The 21,044-nt window shown below is 30.7% G+C and overlaps 2 protein-coding genes across 3 annotated transcripts in view; both read left to right on the top strand.

Annotated features, from left to right (window-relative positions):
- The window catches only part of LOC144566983 (5'-methylthioadenosine/S-adenosylhomocysteine nucleosidase-like), an 87,654-nt gene that overhangs the window by 47,235 nt on the left and 19,375 nt on the right, over positions 1–21,044 (top strand). The window lies entirely within an intron of this gene.
- Positions 1,810–4,013, top strand: LOC144567526 (dolichyl-diphosphooligosaccharide--protein glycosyltransferase subunit DAD1). 2 transcript variants are annotated; one of them, XM_078317680.1, is made up of 6 exons: positions 1,810–1,972; positions 2,142–2,231; positions 2,378–2,425; positions 3,070–3,157; positions 3,282–3,325; positions 3,711–4,013. In XM_078317680.1, the coding sequence occupies exons 2-6, from the start codon at positions 2,151–2,153 to the stop codon at positions 3,792–3,794; spliced, it is 345 nt and encodes a 114-aa protein (XP_078173806.1). In that variant the 5' UTR covers positions 1,810–1,972; positions 2,142–2,150; the 3' UTR covers positions 3,795–4,013. The 2 variants fall into 2 exon arrangements, with proteins under 2 accessions (XP_078173806.1, XP_078173807.1); XM_078317681.1 differs by having other exon boundaries at positions 1,865–1,972; positions 2,151–2,231.

The following is a 21,044-nucleotide window of genomic DNA, read 5'->3' as shown; positions in this document are numbered from 1 at the left end:
GAAACATATTTTCTGGTTAACTATTTTATCATGGAAATTAAGCTTTTCGCCATGACCATGACAGGAGAAGAAGAGGAGGCAGGAGAAAAAGAAGAAGAAGAGGAAAAGAAGGAAAGACATTTTAGTCATTAATTATTTGGAGTGGCAAATTTAAAAATTAATGAAGTTTAAAATGACATTTTTCAAATTTGAAAGATTTGGAGTGACAAATAATCAATTTTCCCTTCTTTCAATAAGCAAGGATCTGTTTTTTTATTCATGCAATTGTTCAAATATTTTCAACCGTTCATATTTTGAAGAGAAAATAAGAGCAGTAGATTTCATCTTCAAATTTTAACTGTTAACAAACATCTAAACATTTAGATAAACATTTTAATTCCCGATATATAAGCTTCATCAGTGGACAGTTAAAACTTAAAACTTAAAACGAAGGAAGAGATATAATTTGGTCCCTGGGATATCATGTAAGTGAGAATAATTAAAATACTGAGCTGAGGAAAAGTATTTATAGATATTTATTTTTGTCCTATTATCTCTCACATATTTGACTAATTAAGAATATTGATTGTAATTGGAAAAACATTGTGTTCTAAGATAAATTAGTCCATTCATCTTAAAATAATACAATAAAATCTAATAAAAATTAAATTCATATCAAGAAAAGAGAAATTAGAAAGATTGTATGTTTTTAGTGTAGAAATAAGCAATTTCAAGTTTTGATTGAAAAATTGAATATTTAAAAGGTTTTTATGGGCATGATAACAATTGTCCTAATTAAAAAAGAAATAAAGAAATTTAAGTGTTTGATGGGGAAATAGTTGTTTTGAAACCTTTCGATAAGTATATCAACGACGAAGAGGGCTCAAGTGTTTATTGTTTTCGTGATCCAATTACGTCTCTTATTTTTATCTTCGTTTTAAAAATTCAAACAAGCGATTCAAACCATTCTACATGATCTTCAATTAAAATGTGTTTAGAGATCAGATTTTATATTTTTTGAATATAAAATTCGGTCTTTAAGAACAAGTTGTAAAATTTGTCGATTTTTTTTAGTTTCCATTTTATAGGAAACATGGACGGAATTAACGTGGGTTTGGAAAAACATGGACGGTATTACCCTTGCTGCCGTGCATCCCTGAATTGTATCAAATTCTACTAAAAAAAAATTCTTTTTTTACTAAATCCATGTTAACTTCATCAATTCTTTCTTTTTGTAAAATGGTAAATAAAAAAAATTCGGTAAAATTAGCAATAGAGGCTACAAATTTACAATATTCTAATTATGTTTGAATAGAGATGGCGGCACCAATACCATGATGTAACAGGCAGCAGTGGGCCAGAGACCGACCCTAGTCTTTGAGTTTTGAACTTTCACGTCACCTGTTTTCACGCATTTCATAATATCTTATTATTATTGAATATTTGAACGGTCCTTAACATTTTTCTGTTACGCGTGGAAACTTAGCATGTAAGGTCTTTGAAGGGATTTTTAATCTTAAAATTAATCTTAAACTTAGCATTACGTAATCCATATCAAACTTATTACTGAGAATTAAACCATGTATTTTAAAATAATTATGTCAAGCCGATAACTTCATCTTCTCTCTGTCATTTGTCATTATCATATTTGACTTCTTAACAATTATAAAAAAAAGGATATCTGTGCTGTAAACCTGTAAGATATTATCATACTTGCCATTATCAGACTCCGTTAAAAGTATAAAATATTAAAAATTAGACTCTATTAGGAATAAGCGGGCCGAATAAGCGTGAGAAAGTGGCTTTATTGAAAGTTGTATGGACTATTGGGCCAGCTCAGCCTATTACAAGCCCATCAAAGGTTTCCTCCAAATCAACGGTGAAGGTCTTCTCTTCGTCTCGCTCGCAGGGTTTTTCATGCTGGATTTCATCTTTGTCAGATAATCTCCATTCGATCCAATCTGCCGCAGATCTAGATCCGAGAGAAAACCAAGTGCGTGCTTTCTTTTCTACTCTCTTCGGTTTTAATAAGCTCATGGAAACAAATCATCATTTTTTTTATTCAATTTTGTTTATGCGATAGATTAGTATTGATCTGTTTGTTTTCCTCGTTGAACAATTGATTTCGGGAAACTAAACAGTATTTGAATTTTAAAATTTAGGTGATAGAGATGGCGAAAGCTACAAATGATGCGCAGCTTCTCATCCAGTCCATTCACAAGGCTTACGCTGCCACTCCTACAAACCTCAAGGTAAAACTGGACAACTTTTTTCTGCAAACACTTTCAACCGTTATATTGTTTGTGATTTTTGCATTTTTTGAAGGACGATTAATGGAACTTGATCTGTACTAAACACAATTACACTTACACTTTTTTTTGTTGCTAATTATATGCAGATCATTGATCTTTATGTGGTGTATGCTGTTATGACAGCTCTAATTCAGGTACGTTTCTGTTCCTATTTATTTTTATTTTTCAAAAGAGAACAATAGAGTTCCATCCCTGTATTGCTGCTCAAAACAAAGCCTTGCCGTGGCTTCTCCTCACAATAGCATGCTGTCTTAGCTTAGAATTTTTGCATTGCAAGTATACAAAAATACAAAAGATCATTGTTGGGTCTTCATTGCACTGGTCCTGCAATTTGTTTACGAATGTTTCATAATTTGACGAAGCTAACAAAGAAATCTCACCCAACAAACAAACTCATGCATACGAACTAGCATCATAAAAAAATATTTCGATAATCTATTGCTTATATTCTTTATTGAGTGATTAACTTAACTTCCATTGGCCAATGTCGATACCCTATGGCGAAAGAATTTGTGAACATGCTTTAAAATAACTTCCTCTTTAAGTTTCCATTTATGTTCAAATTTAGGCAGGATAGGATAAGGTAATGGGTTTCAATTTTGGCTGGTTCACTATGGTACAGGGTAGGCCAGACTGGCACCTACCATAGCCGGTAAAGCTATCAGCACTGTACCATATCCTCTCCAGGTCTGCTACAAGCCATATATTGAAAGAAAGGCATAAGTTGATAAGTAGTATATTATTTCATATTCTTTTCTAACAACACTGTGTGTATCAGGTGGTTTACATGGCAATGGTGGGCTCATTTCCATTCAACTCCTTCCTATCGGGCATCCTTTCTTGTGTTGGCACTGCTGTTTTAGCTGGTTTGTTGTCTTTCCATGTTTTCTACTTTTTCCTGCACCGGCCAACTAAATTTGACCTTTAATTAGCTAAATATGTTCATAGCTGATTTTTTATTGAACCTTTTTTCCTCCTATTTTGATGCAGTCTGTCTTCGCATTCAGGTCAACAAAGATAACAAGGAATTTAAGGTACTATACCTATTTGTGTGTAATGGTCTTGTTCTCTTGGGTAACATATTGACTATCTATTTGAAATCTTCAAGATTTCAGAGTTTACCATTTTGCTTCTTCATCTCTATTTATAATGGTCTTGTTCTGTTGCATTCCTGTTTGGTTTGTGGTCGTTAACTATGCTAATAAGAGGTCTGACCTAAATTAGCATCCTTCTCCTAATAGTTAATCTTTCTTGTATTTATTTTGTCCAACCAATAGAGGGTTTTGGTCAGATAAGGTCCTCTTAATATTGACAGTACTAAGTATTGTTCTTCCAGGGTTATGCATAAAAGAATGCATCCCTTCATAATTTTTTTTTGTTGTTTTTCTATTCAAGTGCTATAAAATTGTTTTCTGGTAGGATCTGCCGCCAGAACGCGCTTTTGCTGATTTCGTGCTGTGCAACCTGGTGCTCCATCTAGTCATTATGAATTTCCTCGGTTGATTTTCACAGTAATGAAAGATCGAGTGGTAACATTCTAATGGAATTACAAGCTTTGAGCAAATTTTGATAAATTATTGGGAATTCTTTTCATTGAGGAAGTTGACTCTAGTTCAGATTATTAAATACTTTATATCTATTTTGGTGGTATCAATTGACCTTAGGAAACTTGAAGCTTTTTGTTTAACAATTTATAAAACATAATGGTTATTGTTCTTAATTTGAGATTTGAAGAGTGTGTTGCCTGAATATTTACGTTCATTGCTGGGAAGTTGTAGCATCGAACAAAAAATTGGCATAGTGATAAGAATAATTCTTAGAACTTATAATCTTATTTTTGAAAAATAGTGGTATATACCACCGATTTCATTGAAATCAGAATCCTTAGCACAATCGATCTGGTACTTAAAATTGGTACCAAAATCAAATGTGGCAAGTCTTTACAACAGGTCAAAACAAAAGTAGCAACATGAGAAAGTAGCAAAAACATAAGACAACAATCTAAGAAAATATCTAAACAGCATAACATGCACACAAAAAACTAAGTACTACATATCTAAAAGGTCTTCATCATCCTTCTCTTCTCCAAACATTGGAGATGGAGGGTTGCCATTGCCAAAACCCTGCATATCTCCCACTAGTGTTTCCTGAGACAGGGACAACAGAAGGTCCATCACTTGGGTCGTATCGGGACGTCTTTCTTCCTCCAACATAATGAGATCTGGGAGATCCTTAACATCAAAAGACATTATGAGATTTAATTTAAAGAAAGAATTGTCCCCTCTAGATTTACATCAAAATTGAGTAAGAGAAATAATCTTAGTACCAATAACCCTAATAGAACATGAAGAACTATCATTAAAGCATAATCTATTTCGTTCCAACCAAATGATCCATAAAACAACCCCTCTCAATAATTCAACTAATAGTCTATCTTTTAAAGAGATAGAAGCATCAATCATCCATAATTCATCTAAAGTATGACAATTATAAACAAAATTATTATGATTTGCAATCCAGATCCAAATTAATTTAATAAAAGAGCATTGAGTGAACAAATGATCAGTGCTCTCTGGTTGATCACAAAAAACACACGTAGTATCCCCTTGCCACCCTTTAGCGGCTAAATTGAGTTTGGTAAGTATTTTGTCCCTTCTAACCAACCATAAAAAAATTTTAATTTTCAAAGGCATATGAGATTTCCAAATGGTTGAATACTCTTTATTTGGTATTCCCCCATATTCCAACCACTTATAAAAAGAATGAACAGTAAAATTATCGTCCTTAGACCAACGCCATATAAGCTTATCCTCTAGCTGATCAGATAAAGTAAAATGTTGAAAAAGAAATTGCAAAGCATTCCATTCTATTAAGTAAATACCCGTAAGTTGTCTCTTGAAAGACAATTGTAAGAAGGAGTTAACAAAAGCATCTGCCACAGAAATAAACCTATTATAAACAATTGAAAACAAATTGGGATATAAATGTTGCAAAGCATGTTCAGTAAACCATCTGTCTAACCAAAACGCAGTTGTTCTACCATTACCTATTTCTTTATTAAGGCCTAAATTAATTACCGCATGATCTTTGAGAATAGATCTCCAAAAAGGAGAACATACAAAAGGGGTAGTTCTAAAACCATATTTACAGTGAAGAATATCTTTCCATATACCAATAATGGAATTGTCATGGAATCTTATCCACCACTTGGCTAGAAGAGCCTTATTCATAATTTTCAGATCTAAGATACCAAGACCACCTTGGTCTTTACTCTTACATACTGCAGTCCATCTAACCAAAGAATATTTTTTCCTAGTAGAATTACCTCCATGCCATAAAAATTTCCTTCTAATCTTATCTATTCTATGCCTAATTTTTGCGGGTAATCTATAGATGGACATCCAATATAAAGGAATCGCTGACAAAACTGAATTTAAAAGGGTAACTCGACCCCCTAAAGATAATAAAGAGCCCTTCCAACTTTGAAGTCGTTTTTTTAATTTTATCAATTAAAAGTTGCCAATCTATATCCGTAATAGACTTATTATTGATTGGAACACCTAAATAAGTAAGCGAAAAATTAACTACTTTACATCCTAACACAGAAGATAATTCATCACATTCCGATATAGATAAATTGAGAGGATACATCTCACTTTTCTCAAAATTTATCTTAAGACCTGAAACATTCTCAAAAGCTAATAGAAGCCATTTAATATAATTCAAGACGGCCTTGTCAGCTTTAAGGAACAACAAAGTATCATCCGCAAAATGTAAATTCAAAATATTTCCAAAATTTGGAAAGTTTCCTAAGCCCTCGATATATCCTCCTACCTTTGCCCTTTGTAGAATCTTATTTAAAACATCAGTAACTAGAATAAAAAGGAAAGGTGATAGTGGGTCACCCTGTCTAACCCCCCTCTTACAAGAAAAGTAAGGACCTAAAGTACCATTTAAATTAATACATGTTCTACTGCCTTCTAAAATTAATCTAATCCATGTAATAAATCTATGACCAAAACCCCTAGCATGCATCACTTCAAATAGAAAATCCCAATTAACATGATCAAAAGCCTTCTCAAAATCTAGTTTGAACAAAACCCCTTTATGTTTTTTAATCTTTACATGATGCAATACTTCATGTGCAACGACAACATTATCAAGAATAAACCTACCCTTAATATAAGCAGTTTGAGAAGGATCAATAATAGTATCCATAACCAATGCAATTCGATTAGCTAATAATTTGGTAATAATCTTATAACTACAATTTATTAAACTAATGGGTCGAAAGTTCTTAACTGTAATGGCATCACATTTCTTAGGAATTAAACAAATGGTAGCTAAATTAAATTTAGATACATTCAACTCATGTTTGAAGAAAGCATTAAAAATTTTAACTAAATCATCCTTAATAACATCCCAAAATTTTAATCTTTCTTTCTCGTGAAATATGAAAACAATCAAAAGAATTGGATGATTCAAACCACGTGTTGCATTGCTGATCAGACTTAACATTGATCACTCGTATTCAATGTGACATTCAGGTATTGGATATAGAAAGCAAGTTTGAAAATCTTTTGATTTTTGAGAGGTTACTTCCACTCACTGCCGGGACGAAAGGGACCTTGCTTGTCCTTTTTGTGCAGAAGAAGAATCCACATGTAACCTGTTTAATTAGTTGTTGGAAAATAACGCTTCTATTTTTAATCTAGATTGTCAGACATTTTATTGGGTCAAAGTAGGCTTGCCCAAATGAGGCTCAGCCCAATTCAAAATTATAAATGGACCGGAAGTATTGGGCCTTGCTAATCTAATCCTTTTCTAGGCTACTATGTTTAATAATTATTTAAGTCCAAGAAATATTTAGTATAAGATGGGCTTAGTTTTCAACAGTAACCTACGTATTCCATCATAGCTCGTGCTTCTTACAAATAGATATAGTACATGACGTTGCTTCGTCAATCGTATTAGTCAAGTACTTTGTGTGAATCATGCATATGTTTTGCGATACATTTTCTACAAAGAAAAACATAATAGGCATTTTAATGCCACTGATGTCAGTATTCTAGTAATATGCTTTTGAAAATAAAATGGTGTCCTCATCAAAAGAAAATGAAATGGTATCCATGATATTTTTTTGGAGAGCAAGTGTATATATATTTGATGAAATCGGACTTTTGATGGCACATGGTGCATAAAGTGGTCGTTTATTCCAATCCACAAAGCGAAACAAATTAAAGGACCTCATTAAAAGTTCTCTTATAATTCCGCTCTTAATGCTCTCTTTCCATGATGTTCTTTTCTGAGATATGTAGAATATTTGTCAATTACAACTTATCATGTCTCCTCAGATAAAGAATAAAAGGATTCATTGTGTCTAATTTGTTTTGCTCTCCATTAGGTTTTCTGCATGCAAAACCCAAACAATATTTTGATTTTTTTGTTTTTGCCTATTCTATATAAACATACGAAGTCCCTTGAGGCTCATAAAACATGCCAGAACATGGATCGAGTTTTTCAAATTATATTCTGGTTAGTGGAGACTACTATTGTCCTTTGCAATATAAGATATTAAGGCACTAACTCAAGAGCAAGACAAAGAAATATCAAAGACGAATAGTATACGGGGGAGGATTTATATATATGCCTCATGTCTATATTTCATGCTTCATTGTGCTTCATATTAAAATTCAAATAATCGACCCAAACCGCTCAATATGTTCTCCATACTAAAATGAAACCAAATTTTATATTTTTTTTGAAAATTTTTAACTATATTTTAGATAGACACAAAATCACCATTTATGAATCATCCAAAAACACAGATTTTGTACATACCTAAAACAATAGCAAACAATTTCCCAAAAAAAAGGAAGAAATTTGGTCTGTAACCATATTTTAATATGAAGATCATGTTGAGTGGTTCAGATTGACTGTTTGGACTTTGATAATGGAGATAAAAAGATGTGAGACATGATGAGGCACGAAAGACATGAGACATTTGAACACTGCTTTAGTATACGTTAATACGTGTAGGGTTAAAATCCACCAAATGGTTTTGTACTCCAATAATGCTCTATATCCTTATCTCTGTTTTCAAAGTTCCAACAGTCGATCTGAACACTCAGTATAATCTTCATATTAAAATGCGCTTGAAGACCAAATTAGTTATATGTTTTTTGAGAACTTTTGTATTGCATTTTTAAAGAGGTACAAAATTATTGTTTTCAAATTACCATCCAAAATAGTGATCATGCTAGTATAAATGTTTTCTACGAATTGTTGAAGCCGTGATACACACACATATGAAAACAATAATTTGATCACTATTTTCTAATGCTAAAAGTAGCATTTAGTGATACACACACACATGAGGTTTTCTTTATTAAAACGTGGTGAGCAGCTTAATGGGCGGCATTGAAATAAATCATTTTGCTTAAAGAAAACTAAGCACAAGATAATATTTCATCACGATGTACTGTTAGTATATACATGTGCTTACGTACGAAAGTGATTAAAATTCGTTCACGGATGAATAATAATATTTATTCAATTCATAGTTAGATTAGACGATGATAGACCAAGATTCAGAGGCATTAGTACTTAACATAAACATGCATGTGACATGATCATTCCATTCATTTTAGTCAAATCTAAAATAAACAAGCTCAAATCTTGAGAATAAATCAGATCAAGATTCCTCCTAGGGTCTATCAAAGACATGACATCGGGAAACTTGGCACATTAATTAGCTTCTTATTTATCAAGGTGGTCAAATGCTGCATCCTTCTAAATCGCTTCTCCAGATTTTTTGTGGCCTATTCATGCTTGATTTTGAGTGTCAACTGAAGAGAACAAAATACAATTTGTTAAATTCTCCCCATTTTTGTCAGTAGAATTAACGCACCAGAGAGCACATGCATGAGCAAGTTCCACAGAAGAACCAACCCTTCTTGTTAAGAGAAAAGCATTATCTTTAGATTTAGTTTCACATTCCCATGAGTGTAAGTGTTGACATTGATTATATATATATATTATTATTCCTTTTCTTATGCATTGATGGCCAGGGAGGAGAGCAACGACAAAGCATCACTTCAAGGTTTCTAGTAGGTGCTTGGCTAGGGACCTGTACCACCATTTAAAAATACATAGCTATACCACAAACACCCAAAGTATAGACCTCCAATGTCTCCAATGTCTTGTCATTAATTCTCTTGAAGACTATGTGCTCTTTGTGTTGGGCCTCTCTCTCTCTCCAGATTCTCACTTACTGTTGGGAGTACTTATCAATAGTTCATTTTCCTTACAAGTTGCATCTTAGATAAATTTACTATTTTATTATATTTGGGGGATAAAATTTATATCTACTATCTTAAATAGGATTACATGTGATACAATGTTATTATGTATATATTGTTAGATGCTGATACCATGTAAGTTTTTGAGCAGGTGTTAGTTATTGATATATAATATGACAATTGATGTCCTTTCAAAGTTCATATTTTACTTTGAAATTACTGATTACTCTAGAAATTATGTACATTTTATGTGTTCCTGGCTCAAATTATAATCTTTAGTTAAATTTTAGCTCAAAAATCCAAGTATTTAAGATACATTTTTTTAAACCTTTTGTTCATATACTATAAATTATACATCAGGCAATTGTACCACTATAAAATTGTATGAAACTCTATTTTATTTTTCTTTCTTTTTCTTTCTGAGATAATTAATTTTTTATTTTGAGGTACAATATAAAGAAATTTTTGTTGGATGTGGATTTGATTAGCATCAAATTGATGCAATTAGAGTTCTTCTAGAGTAATGAAGCTACTTTTAAATTTTTAATTTGTATGTATCACAACTTGAGCGGTTATAGAAGCAATAATATGCATGGGCGGACTGCTCCCTTAGATTTTGAGTTTTAATAGTGATCTACCGGTTTTGACCGACTTTGTCTCCTCTGAAAAATTATTTGTCTCACTCTGAATTTTTATTTGAAATTCGGGTTAAATTTAGAGTCAAAACTAAAATAATTTTTTAAAATTTAATAAGCTATTAAATCCAATTCGATATTTTTTTTTATCTCCTTGACGAAAATTCTGACTCCGCCTCTTAGAATCTGATTACTCCTAATCTTATTTACAAATCCAGGAGATCTCCATTGCCTGTCAAAAACGGAGATATATGAAGCGGTGGTAGTTTCCTATGCAGACAGCATTGTTTTTTTTTTTGATGAAAGACAGCATTGTTTTCTTCCAAGCAAAAGGTATTGTCTTCTTCTCCTAAGAAACATCCACGCTGACCTCATACATTTATTATTTCTAGGAACATATATTATATATATCACTCCTTGGATGGGTTTAATCTTTTCTTGACATACCCGATCCGATAATTTACGGGTCAATTTATACCTGATCCGTTACAATTGATTCCGGGATAAATAAGTTTTATAAATATATATAAGTCACGACAAGTAAATGGGTTATGATCCTAGCTTCTATTCTTACTATTATTTAAATAACTCTATGTAACATCTCGAAAAATTGAATAAGTGTTATTTATGTTTAAATAGATTTTATTAATAATGTATAAAGAGTATGGCTAAATTGCTACCGGTAGCACTTCGACATAAGTGTTTACGAGATCATATCTTCGTATTTGATGTTCAAACAACAAATTCAAACCGTTAGATATTTAATATATATTAAAATGTGCTTGGAGACCAAATTTTATATTTTTTGAAATTTTTTTACTATTTATTAAGATGATTTGAAATGCTGTTTTTTAATGGTGCAGAATTTTAATAAAATAGCGATTTTCAAACCATCTTAATAAATAGTAAAAAATTTCAAAAAATGTAAAATTTGGTCTCCAAGCACATTTTAATATAGATTGAACATCTAACGGTTTGAATTTGTTGTTTGAACATCAAATACGAATATATGACCCCGTAAGCACTTAGGTCGAAGTGCTACCAGTAGCAATTTAGCCATACTATATATATATATAGTACTTGCCCCTTATATTTTTTTTTATGTAAAGAAAATTTGAAAAACAAGAGAGAAAAAAATATATTACTTAGATCGAAGTGCTATCAATAGCAATTTAACCATACTCATGTACAAAATACTATATGCATCACTGTTGGAAAAAAAAAATTTCTTAACCAATTAATATAACAGAAATAAAAATATGGAAATACGAAATTTGTCATTTTTAGTTTGATTTTCAAAATCATTAATTCGATCAAATTTATATTCATTATTTTTTTTTCCCAATTACTTGTCGGTCCGCTAGATTGATTTTCATGTTAAAAAAAAAACAAAAAAGAAAAAAGAAAAAACGACTTTAGGCGGTTATCCTTAAAATTGAACTCCTCTGTAAATAAATCTCTGTTTGAACCGCACCCCTTTATTTCATTTCATTACTGCCGCATTTGTTTGGTCTTACCGTTCCCCATTTTAATTTATCCCATATAAATTTCCATATCCAAAAGAAAGAAAATAAAAGGAATATTTTGTAAATAAAATTTGTGAGATCGATGATTATTCGATTGTGCGCCCAATCAAACTCTGACTACGTTGCAGCAATTCCGATTTGTCAATCCGATTTAAAATTTCAAATATCTCACTATCAGGTAACTAGACTTTTTTATAATATGTATTTTCATTTTGTATAGTTGATTTAAATATTGATATTGCATATTAGATTATGATGACATATTTAATGTGATAGTAGGTCTGAAGTTGGAATTTGATATGTGATTGTAGCATCTCACTATTAGTTGGATTTTCCAGTGAGTTAGCAACCTTTCAATGTTGGATGAATTTTTCATTTGATTGGTGGTTTAGGGTCTGTTCGGCGGGGCCTAAGGGAATGAGAATAAGAATGAGTTGCAAAATTTTTGAACTAGTTTTTACTATTCACATTTTTTCCCCCATGTGAACAGTAAAATTTGATCTTCCACCTAACAGGCTCTTAAGGAATTGTGTTATGAGAATGTGAGAATCGTCTGTGTGGCAGGGATTACACATGTGTAAATATGATGTGACTTTTTTTATGGATAATCTAGACTGACATACTATCGCTGGTTAAATATTCATGCATAATTTGATGCATATATGTGTGAATTAATTTGGCTTATTTGAATGGTTGTTGAATTAAGTCAATTATAGATAAGTGCGTCGTTAAATTAATAACAGGTTACTTAGCTTTATAGCTGACTCCGTTTTGTTATTTTGTTTTTCTTTCTATTGGTGATGTAGGTTGGAACAATCAAGAAAAAGTACGATGATGATATTATAAGCACGCTCCGGAGTCAAGAAGTGTGATGAGATGTGACACTCGAGCAGTGCTACTTCACACGAAAAATGTTGTCAAGAACTGATTTACTATTTGGGAGAAGAAGAAGAAAAAAAAAATTCTATTGTAAATTATTTTCTATTAATTACATAATTTTTAAGAGCGGTTGGAACAATGAATGCATGAAGTAAATATGTATACTATTATAATAACTGAATGTGCATTTATAACCGAGTGCTCGTCATAAAAAATTGAAATGATGGTTTGAATGTTCAAGATATAGCAATTTAAAGCTACCTTTCGACTGGAGGAAATATACGATAGCTAGCTGTAAACAACCATGTTTAAATAAATAAATAAAAATATGTATACTGCAAGAACCATGTATGCATAGATGAAAAACTTTATTAGATATATTTAGGAGATAAATTTATAAAGGACAGTTATCCTATCTGATAATATTTTTGGGATATATTTTGTATAACTTGTATTGCTTCTTAGCTTGTAAATTAAATTAATTAATTAATCATAGGATGCAAATTTGAAATTCTATTAAACTATGTTTGTCTCAAATACTAGTAAAAACAATACTGTTTTGAGTTTGAGTAATACAATATAACAATTAATATCTCCTTTTTTTGAATTTCAGAATAATATTGCAAAGTGCAAGAATAGTGAGCTAATTCTTTTTTTTTGAAAAACTGATAGCGGCTATCAGTGTATAATAGTGAGCTAATTCACAATTGAAAATAGTCACTAACTCAACTTTTAATTGGACTAGTAAAATAGCATGCTAATTCAAAAAAACAAAAAAAAAATAATTCCTAATGACTAACTCAAACACATTCAAACATACCAAATACGGAATATGCTAGCATGTTACGCGTAGCATAGAGGGCCTCCGTGCAACGGCTCAATATTTAACTTTTCAAAATTCTAACGGTCGATCCGAACCGTTCATCTTATTTTTCCATATTAATATGTGTTTAGAGACCAAATTTTACATTTTTTGGAATTTTTTTACTATTTTTTTAGATTTATTGAAAATCACTGTTTTCAGCAAATTTGGACAATAAAAAACAGCAATTTTCAATAAATCTAAAAAAATAGTAAAATTTTTTCAAAAAATGTAAAATTTGGTCTCCAAATACATATTAATATGGAGAACAAGATGAACGGTTCAAATCAACAGTTAGGATTTTAAAAAGTCGAATATTGAGCCGTTGCACGGAAGCTATGCTACGCGTAGCATGCTAGCAGGTTCCTACCAAATACACTATCTCTTCGATCATTTTGATTTCATAGTCTAGTATAAAATAAAATTTCAAATTTGGTAGATATATTTCTCATAAAATTGAACAAGATAAATGCTTAGATTTTGATATTTAAGTTCCAAATATTAAAATATAAAGATAATATTTTATGACTTAAAAATCATAATATTGAAACCATCCTCATCTAAATTATATATTTTGACTTGATTGAGAATGTTAGCCCCCGCCACTAGTGGAGCTGGAGCCACTACTCTTTATAATATAGTTGTAACAAGCAATTATACAAGGAGAGTACTGCTTCTGTTTGGGCCTAGTGAATGAATGCAGTTGGCAGGGGTACAAAGTATTTAATCCAAGTGGAGCCCTTTATTATTGGTTCTCATTTCCCATGCTCTTCAGTCTTCATCAGCTTTGGATGTACAGTACAGTGTCTATCAATCAATTAACCATGTCTCATATAAATAGATTTATTAGCCTATTGGCAATTAACTATTAATAAAAGGGTACAAGTACAAGAAACTGTTTTTGGATGGTTCTGAAACAGGGATTTTGTATCTATTCAAACAAATAGTTAAAAAATTTTTTAAAAACTATAAAAATTTGATCTTCAATCACATTTTAACAGAGATATTAGGTTGTTTAGTTTGAATCGACTGTTTGAACTTTAAAATAAAGATAAAACATATGAGACACAATGTGTCATTTGAACCCTCCTTGTACAAATAGATTATGAACTAAATTAACTAATAATAAAAGGGTAGAATTCTACCGTAGAAACTCAGGTGAATATATTGTTGTGAAATTTCTTGTAATTCAAAAAAAAAAAAAAAAGGATCTGTAACAATCATGTCTCACTATCAAACATAAGTTTGAAATGGACATTGAAAGGCACCCAAACAAAGTGGTATATTGTTTGGTATTATAAATGGGAGAGGGAGGCTTTTCAGACTTTCTATTCCAACCGTATTTGCTTTGAAAAGAGAAGGAATAAAAAAAAAGAGAGAAAGTGACTCAAACAAAAAAGGGGGATTGTTATCTGAAAGTGCCAAATGCCAAAAGCCTACACCCGTTTTGTCATGTCATCAAAACAATCAAGATGCCTTGCTGATTTATTAATTTTAGATTGTATTTCTGTGATATGGTATTGGTAGTTTGACCCAAGCATCCCACTAAATTAGGTAAATTGTTGACCGTACACAATGGACCGGCGTCTTCCATGCCCACCTGGTTCATGAAAATGTAGTCCTGTCCACTTTTGAAGATAATTGTATGCACATGACATGTGGTCTTAGTCTCTGAGAGGTGTCAAATCATACAACCTGGACCCGGTCTATGGACTTAAATCGCACCCAATATTGAGTCTAGGTGCAGTAACCAACGACATGTCCACTGCGGTGTAAAGGTACGAGCCAGTATTTATATATATATATAGAGTTAGGCTGGGTGCTATGGATAGCATAGCGGCCTCTATGCTACGGCTTAATATTTGAGTTTCTAAAATCCAAACGGTCGATCCGAACCGTTCATCTTATTCTCCATATTAATATCTGCTTGGAGACCAAATTTTACATTTTTCTGAATTTTTTTACTATTTATTAAGTATTTTACAAAATTGTTGATCCAACGGTGGATGCTGAAAACAGTAAAACCGTTGGATTAGCGATTTTCAAAGTGGCTTAATAAATAGTAAAAAAATTCAGAAAATTATAAAATTTGGTCTCCAAGCAGATATTAATATGGAGAATAAGATGAACGGTTCGGATCGACCGTTTGGATTTTGAAAACTCGAATATTGAGCCGTAGCATAGAGGCCACTATGCTATCCATAGCACCTAGCCTAACTCTCTCTCTCTCTATATATATATATATAGCATGGCTAATTTGCTGCCGGCAGCACTTCCACCGAAGTGCTTACGAGACCATAAATTAGTATTTGATGTTCAAACAACAAATTCAAATCGTTAGATGTTCAATATATATTAAAAATCTGCTTAGAGACCAAATTTTACATTTTTTGAAATTTTTTTACTATTTATTAAGCTGGTTTGAAAACTGCTGTTTTCAATGCTGGAACCATTTAATAAAAACAGCGGTTTTCAAACCAGCTTAATAAATAGTAAAAAAATTCCAAAAAATATAAAATTTGGTCTCCAAGCAGTTTTTAATATAGATTGAACATCTAACGGTTTGCATTTGTCGTTTGAACATCAAATACTAAGATATAGCCCTGTAAGCACTTCGTCGAAGTGTTGCCGGCAGCAAATTAGCCATGCTATATATATATATAGGGTTTGTCTAAATTGTTGCTAGCAGCATTTTAGCAGAGGTGCTGCCGGGGCTATATTTAGCCGTGTGATGTCCAAACATCAAATCCAAATCGTTAGATGTTTAATCTATATTATAATCTACTTGGAGACCAAATTTTACATTTTTTGGAATTTTTTTACTATATATTAAGCTGGTTTGAAAACTGCTGATTTCAGTAAATTTCTGCAGCATTGAAATCAGCGGTTTTCAAACCAGCTTAATATATAGTAAAAAAATTCCAAAAAATGTAAAATTTGGTCTTCAAGTAGATTATAATATAGATTAAACATCTAATGGTTTGGATTTGTTGTTTGGACATCACAAAACAAAAAAATGAAAGGCAGCACCGCCGACAAAAATGCTGCCGGCAGCAAATTAGCCACAGCCTATATATATATATATATATATAGGAATATGCTAGCATGCTATGCATAGCATAGAGCCCCTCCATGCAATGCCTTGGATTTCGACATTTCAAAATCCTGACGGTCGATCCGAACCGTTCATCTTGTTCTCCATATTAATATGTGTTTGGGGACCAAATTTTACATTTTTTGGATTTTTTTTTACTATTTCTTTAGATTTATTGAAAATCGCTGTTTTCAGCAAATCTGGACCATAAAAAAACAACGATTGTCAATAAATCTAAAGAAATAGTAAACAAATTCAGAAAAATGTAAAATTTGGTCTCCAAGCACATTTCAACATAGATTAAACATCTAATGGTTCAGATCGACTTTTTGAATTTTGAAAACGAAAAAATGACTTATAAGCATATTACCCTCATATGTTTATGTAAGTAGAGTAGCCAACTTCTATATATATATACTAGTATCGTGCCCGTGCGTTGCAACGGGAATATATTATAAGTTTGAATAAAATATAAAGAGATATTTTTGTTTGACATTCACATAAAATTAAGTATAAATATATTTAAATGAAAATAAAAGACACAAATGAAAAAAAAGAGTAAATCCAAATAATATATAACAATAAAAGAAACAAAAAAAATGAAAAAAAAATAGATCAAATATAATATGAAAAAAATTCTTAAAGTACCATTGCGATTTAATTTCTAATTTTCTCCACAAGCAAGATATATCATTAAACGATTTAGAGGAGAAATGATATGTAAAGAAAAACAAAATTGAGAAATATATGATTAAATAATTCAAATAAGGATTTTCGCTACATATATATTTTTGATGAGAATTATTTTAACAATGAATTATTTTCTCTACAGATCATTTATGTACACGGAAGTTCTAGATATTCTTCATTTTTTTCCCAGATTAGAAATATATTATTGTTTCCATCAGTACAAGATCTGTTATTCATCTATTCACAAAAATACAGTAGTCCTAAACAAAATTTGAAAATATATAATTGTTTCTATTTTCATTTGTCAAAATTATAGAGGAAAAAAGAGAAATGAAACGGAGAAAATGAGAAATTTTATAAAATACCTTTTTCCTTTTCAAATCAACAAATAAAATACATCTTTCCAAAATTATTAACAAAATACCATTGGAAACTCCACTTTTTTCCTCTCTTTCCCTCCGTTCCACTCTTTTACACTTACTTTACAATTATTTTTCATTTTTAAAAATTACAGTTATAGCAATGTTTTCATGGTTTTCTTTTAAAAAAAAAATTATGTACCAATCTGTACAAAAAGATTTAAAGTATTTTTAAAGTTTATTTGCTAAAATTGTTTGCATTTGTATCTTTAAAAATATCATTATAATATATGATGCATTTATTAAAATATTTTTAATTAACATATGAATTTTGTCTATACAGGATTTGATGCTGCTTCAATAAAATATGCTAATTGCTCAATCACTTCATATACTGTTAGCAGCTTCATTAATGTAAATAATTAGGACCTTATTATTGATTGCTTAAATTTTAAAGCTCACTTCGTAACCATTAAATAAAAAAAAAAAAAAAGGATTTTGATCCAACTAAAAAAAAAGTTACAAAACACAGATTAAATAATTCATATATCATAGCAAAATGAGTTCAATTAATAGCGAATAAGCTTATTATTATTTTACATTATTTATTTATCATCATTATTATTATGATATTTTATTTATTATGTTATTTCATTATATATTTTACGACACATTTTTTTCACTCTACTTGCATATTAAATTTTACATTTTTTTGATTTTTTTACTATTAATTAAGTATTTTCCAAAATCATTATTTTTGAGACTATTTAATTTTTGTACCCATCTTAATAAATATTAAAAAAAAATTCAAAAAATGTAAAATTTGATCTGCAAGCACATTTTAATATATCCATCATGAAGAATGGTCTGGTTCAATTGCTTAGACTTTAAAAATATAGAGTGTAATCCGGTGCCACAAAACAAAGTGTAAGTGGATATATATATATATATATATATATATATAGAGAGAGAGAGAGAGAGAGAGAGATGGGCTATGGTACATTGCAATGCATAGGCATTTTTGTGCATTGGACCATAAATCACCGATTCAAGGTCCAATGTACATTGGACCTTGAATCGGTGATTTATGGTCCAATGTACAAAAATGCTCATGCATTGCAATGTACGACAGCCCATCTCTCTCTCTCTCTATTTATATATAGAGAGAGAGTATGACTAAATTGCTACTGGTAGCAATTCGACTTAAGTGCTTACGGGGTCATATCTTAGTATATGATGTTCAAACAACAAATCTAAACCATTAAATGTTCAATCTATATTAAAATGTGCTTGAAGACCAAATTTTATATTTTTTGAAATTTTTTTACTATTTATTAAGATGTTTTGAAAATCGCTGTTTTAATTAAAATTCTGCACCATTAAAAAATAACAATTTCAAACCATCTTAATAAATAGTAAAAAAATCCCAAAAAAATATAAAATTTGGTCTCCAAGCACATTTTAATATAGATTGAACATCTAATGGTTTGGATTTGCTGTTTGAACATCAAATACGAAGATATGATCCCGTAAGCACTTAGGTTGAAGTGCTACCAGTAGCAATTTAGCCATACTAAATATATATATATATATATAAAGATGGGCTATGGTGCATTGCAATGCATGGAGGGGTTTGTGCATTGGACCATAAATCTAAAATTTAAAATCCAAATGACCGATCCAAACCGTTCTTGTTCTTCATATTAATATGTGCTTGGAGACCAAATTTTACATTTTTCTGATTTTTTTTACTATTTATTAAGTATTTTACAAAATTGTTGATCCAACGGTGGCTTAACAAAACAGTAAAATCAGCAGCCACCGTTGGATCAACAATTTTGTAAAATACTTAAATAGTAAAAAAATTCAGAAAAATGTAAAATTTGGTCTCCAAGCACATATTAATATGGAGAACAAGATGAACGGTTTGGATCGGCCATTTGGGTTTTGAATTTTAGATTTATGGTCCAATGTACCAACCCCTCCATGCATTGCAATGCACCATAGCCCATCTCTCTCTCTCTCTATATATATATATAGAGGAGGGTTCAAATGCACCCAAATTTTTGTGCACCCAAATGCACCCTATTATTTTTCTCCGTTTTCAAAGTCCGAATAGTCAATCTGAACCGTTAGATGCGATCTATATATTAAGATGTACTTGGAGACCAAATTTTACATTTTTTGGAATTTTGTTTACTATTTATTAAGCCACTTTGAAAAATCGCTGATCCAATGGTCCAGAAAATGTAAAATCAGCGATTTTCAAAGTGGCTTAATATATAGTAAAAAAATTCCAAAACATGTAAAATTTTGTCTCCAAGCACATCTTATTATATAGATCGCATCTAACGGTTCGGATTGACTATTCGGACTTTGAAAATGGAGAAAAAAATTTTGAAAGATAGGGTGCATTTGGGTGCATTTGAACCGTCCTCATATATATATTACTTGCCCCTTATAATTTTTTTTATGTAAAGAAAATTTGAAAACCAAGAGAGAAAAAAAATATATTGTTGAATTTTTTATGCATAGGAACAGACTATCGTCCATATCTCTGTTTCTTTTGAACAAAATATAATAATATATATATATAATTTGTATTGGTACAATTTCTAACAATCTTTCTATCCATAAAAAACCGACATTTTGTTTTCAGTTTCTCTCTATTTTTTTTTTAATATTTTTTATAGATAAAAATTCTCCCACATATATCCCGCTCTGATGATAATAATATATTTCTTCTGTTTGAAAATTTCAGATAAAAAAAGTTGTAACAGACTGAATCGGATCTTTAATTAATAACAAATTTGTAACATATATGTGAAATGAGAACCTTGCACTTTAAATAAGACAATTTATGTTTGATCAAAACTTAATCTCAATTGTATAGTGCAAATTATTTAAATCCGATTGATCAAAATTTATGTTTGATATGCATTAGTTGCGCAGATATCTTATACTGTTAAAACGCTAACAATGATTTCAGGTAACTGGAATTTATGATTAATTACTCAACAGGCATGATTCATGAACATATCCCTCCATCCCATATAGTTATCACAAAAATACAAAATTAGAGATTAATTCCTAAATATCATTAAGACAAGTAGACTAGGATGTTCTTAAGCTCACAAAGGATTTGTTAAATTCAACACCAAAATCTATCGAATTAATTTCAAAACGATGAATCAAAACTATTAAAATTGATATTCTTCACAATCAATGTCTTTACATGCAAAATTTATAAATTATTTAAGTATAAACTTACTTTTTTTTACCACTGACTTTAAACATATATAATTGATTTATAAATTTTGCAATTAAATATATCACTCATAAAATAAAGATTTTAACAATTTAAATTCATCCATTCAATATATTTTAAAATTAAGCTCAGAACACTC

This window comes from Carex rostrata, chromosome 16 (assembly GCF_964058835.1).
Source record: "Carex rostrata chromosome 16, lpCarRost1.2, whole genome shotgun sequence".
In the NCBI taxonomy this organism is placed as follows: domain Eukaryota; kingdom Viridiplantae; phylum Streptophyta; class Magnoliopsida; order Poales; family Cyperaceae; genus Carex; species Carex rostrata.
The sequence above is the reverse complement of the archived record's forward strand: the minus strand, read 5'-3'. Positions and strand labels throughout refer to the sequence as shown.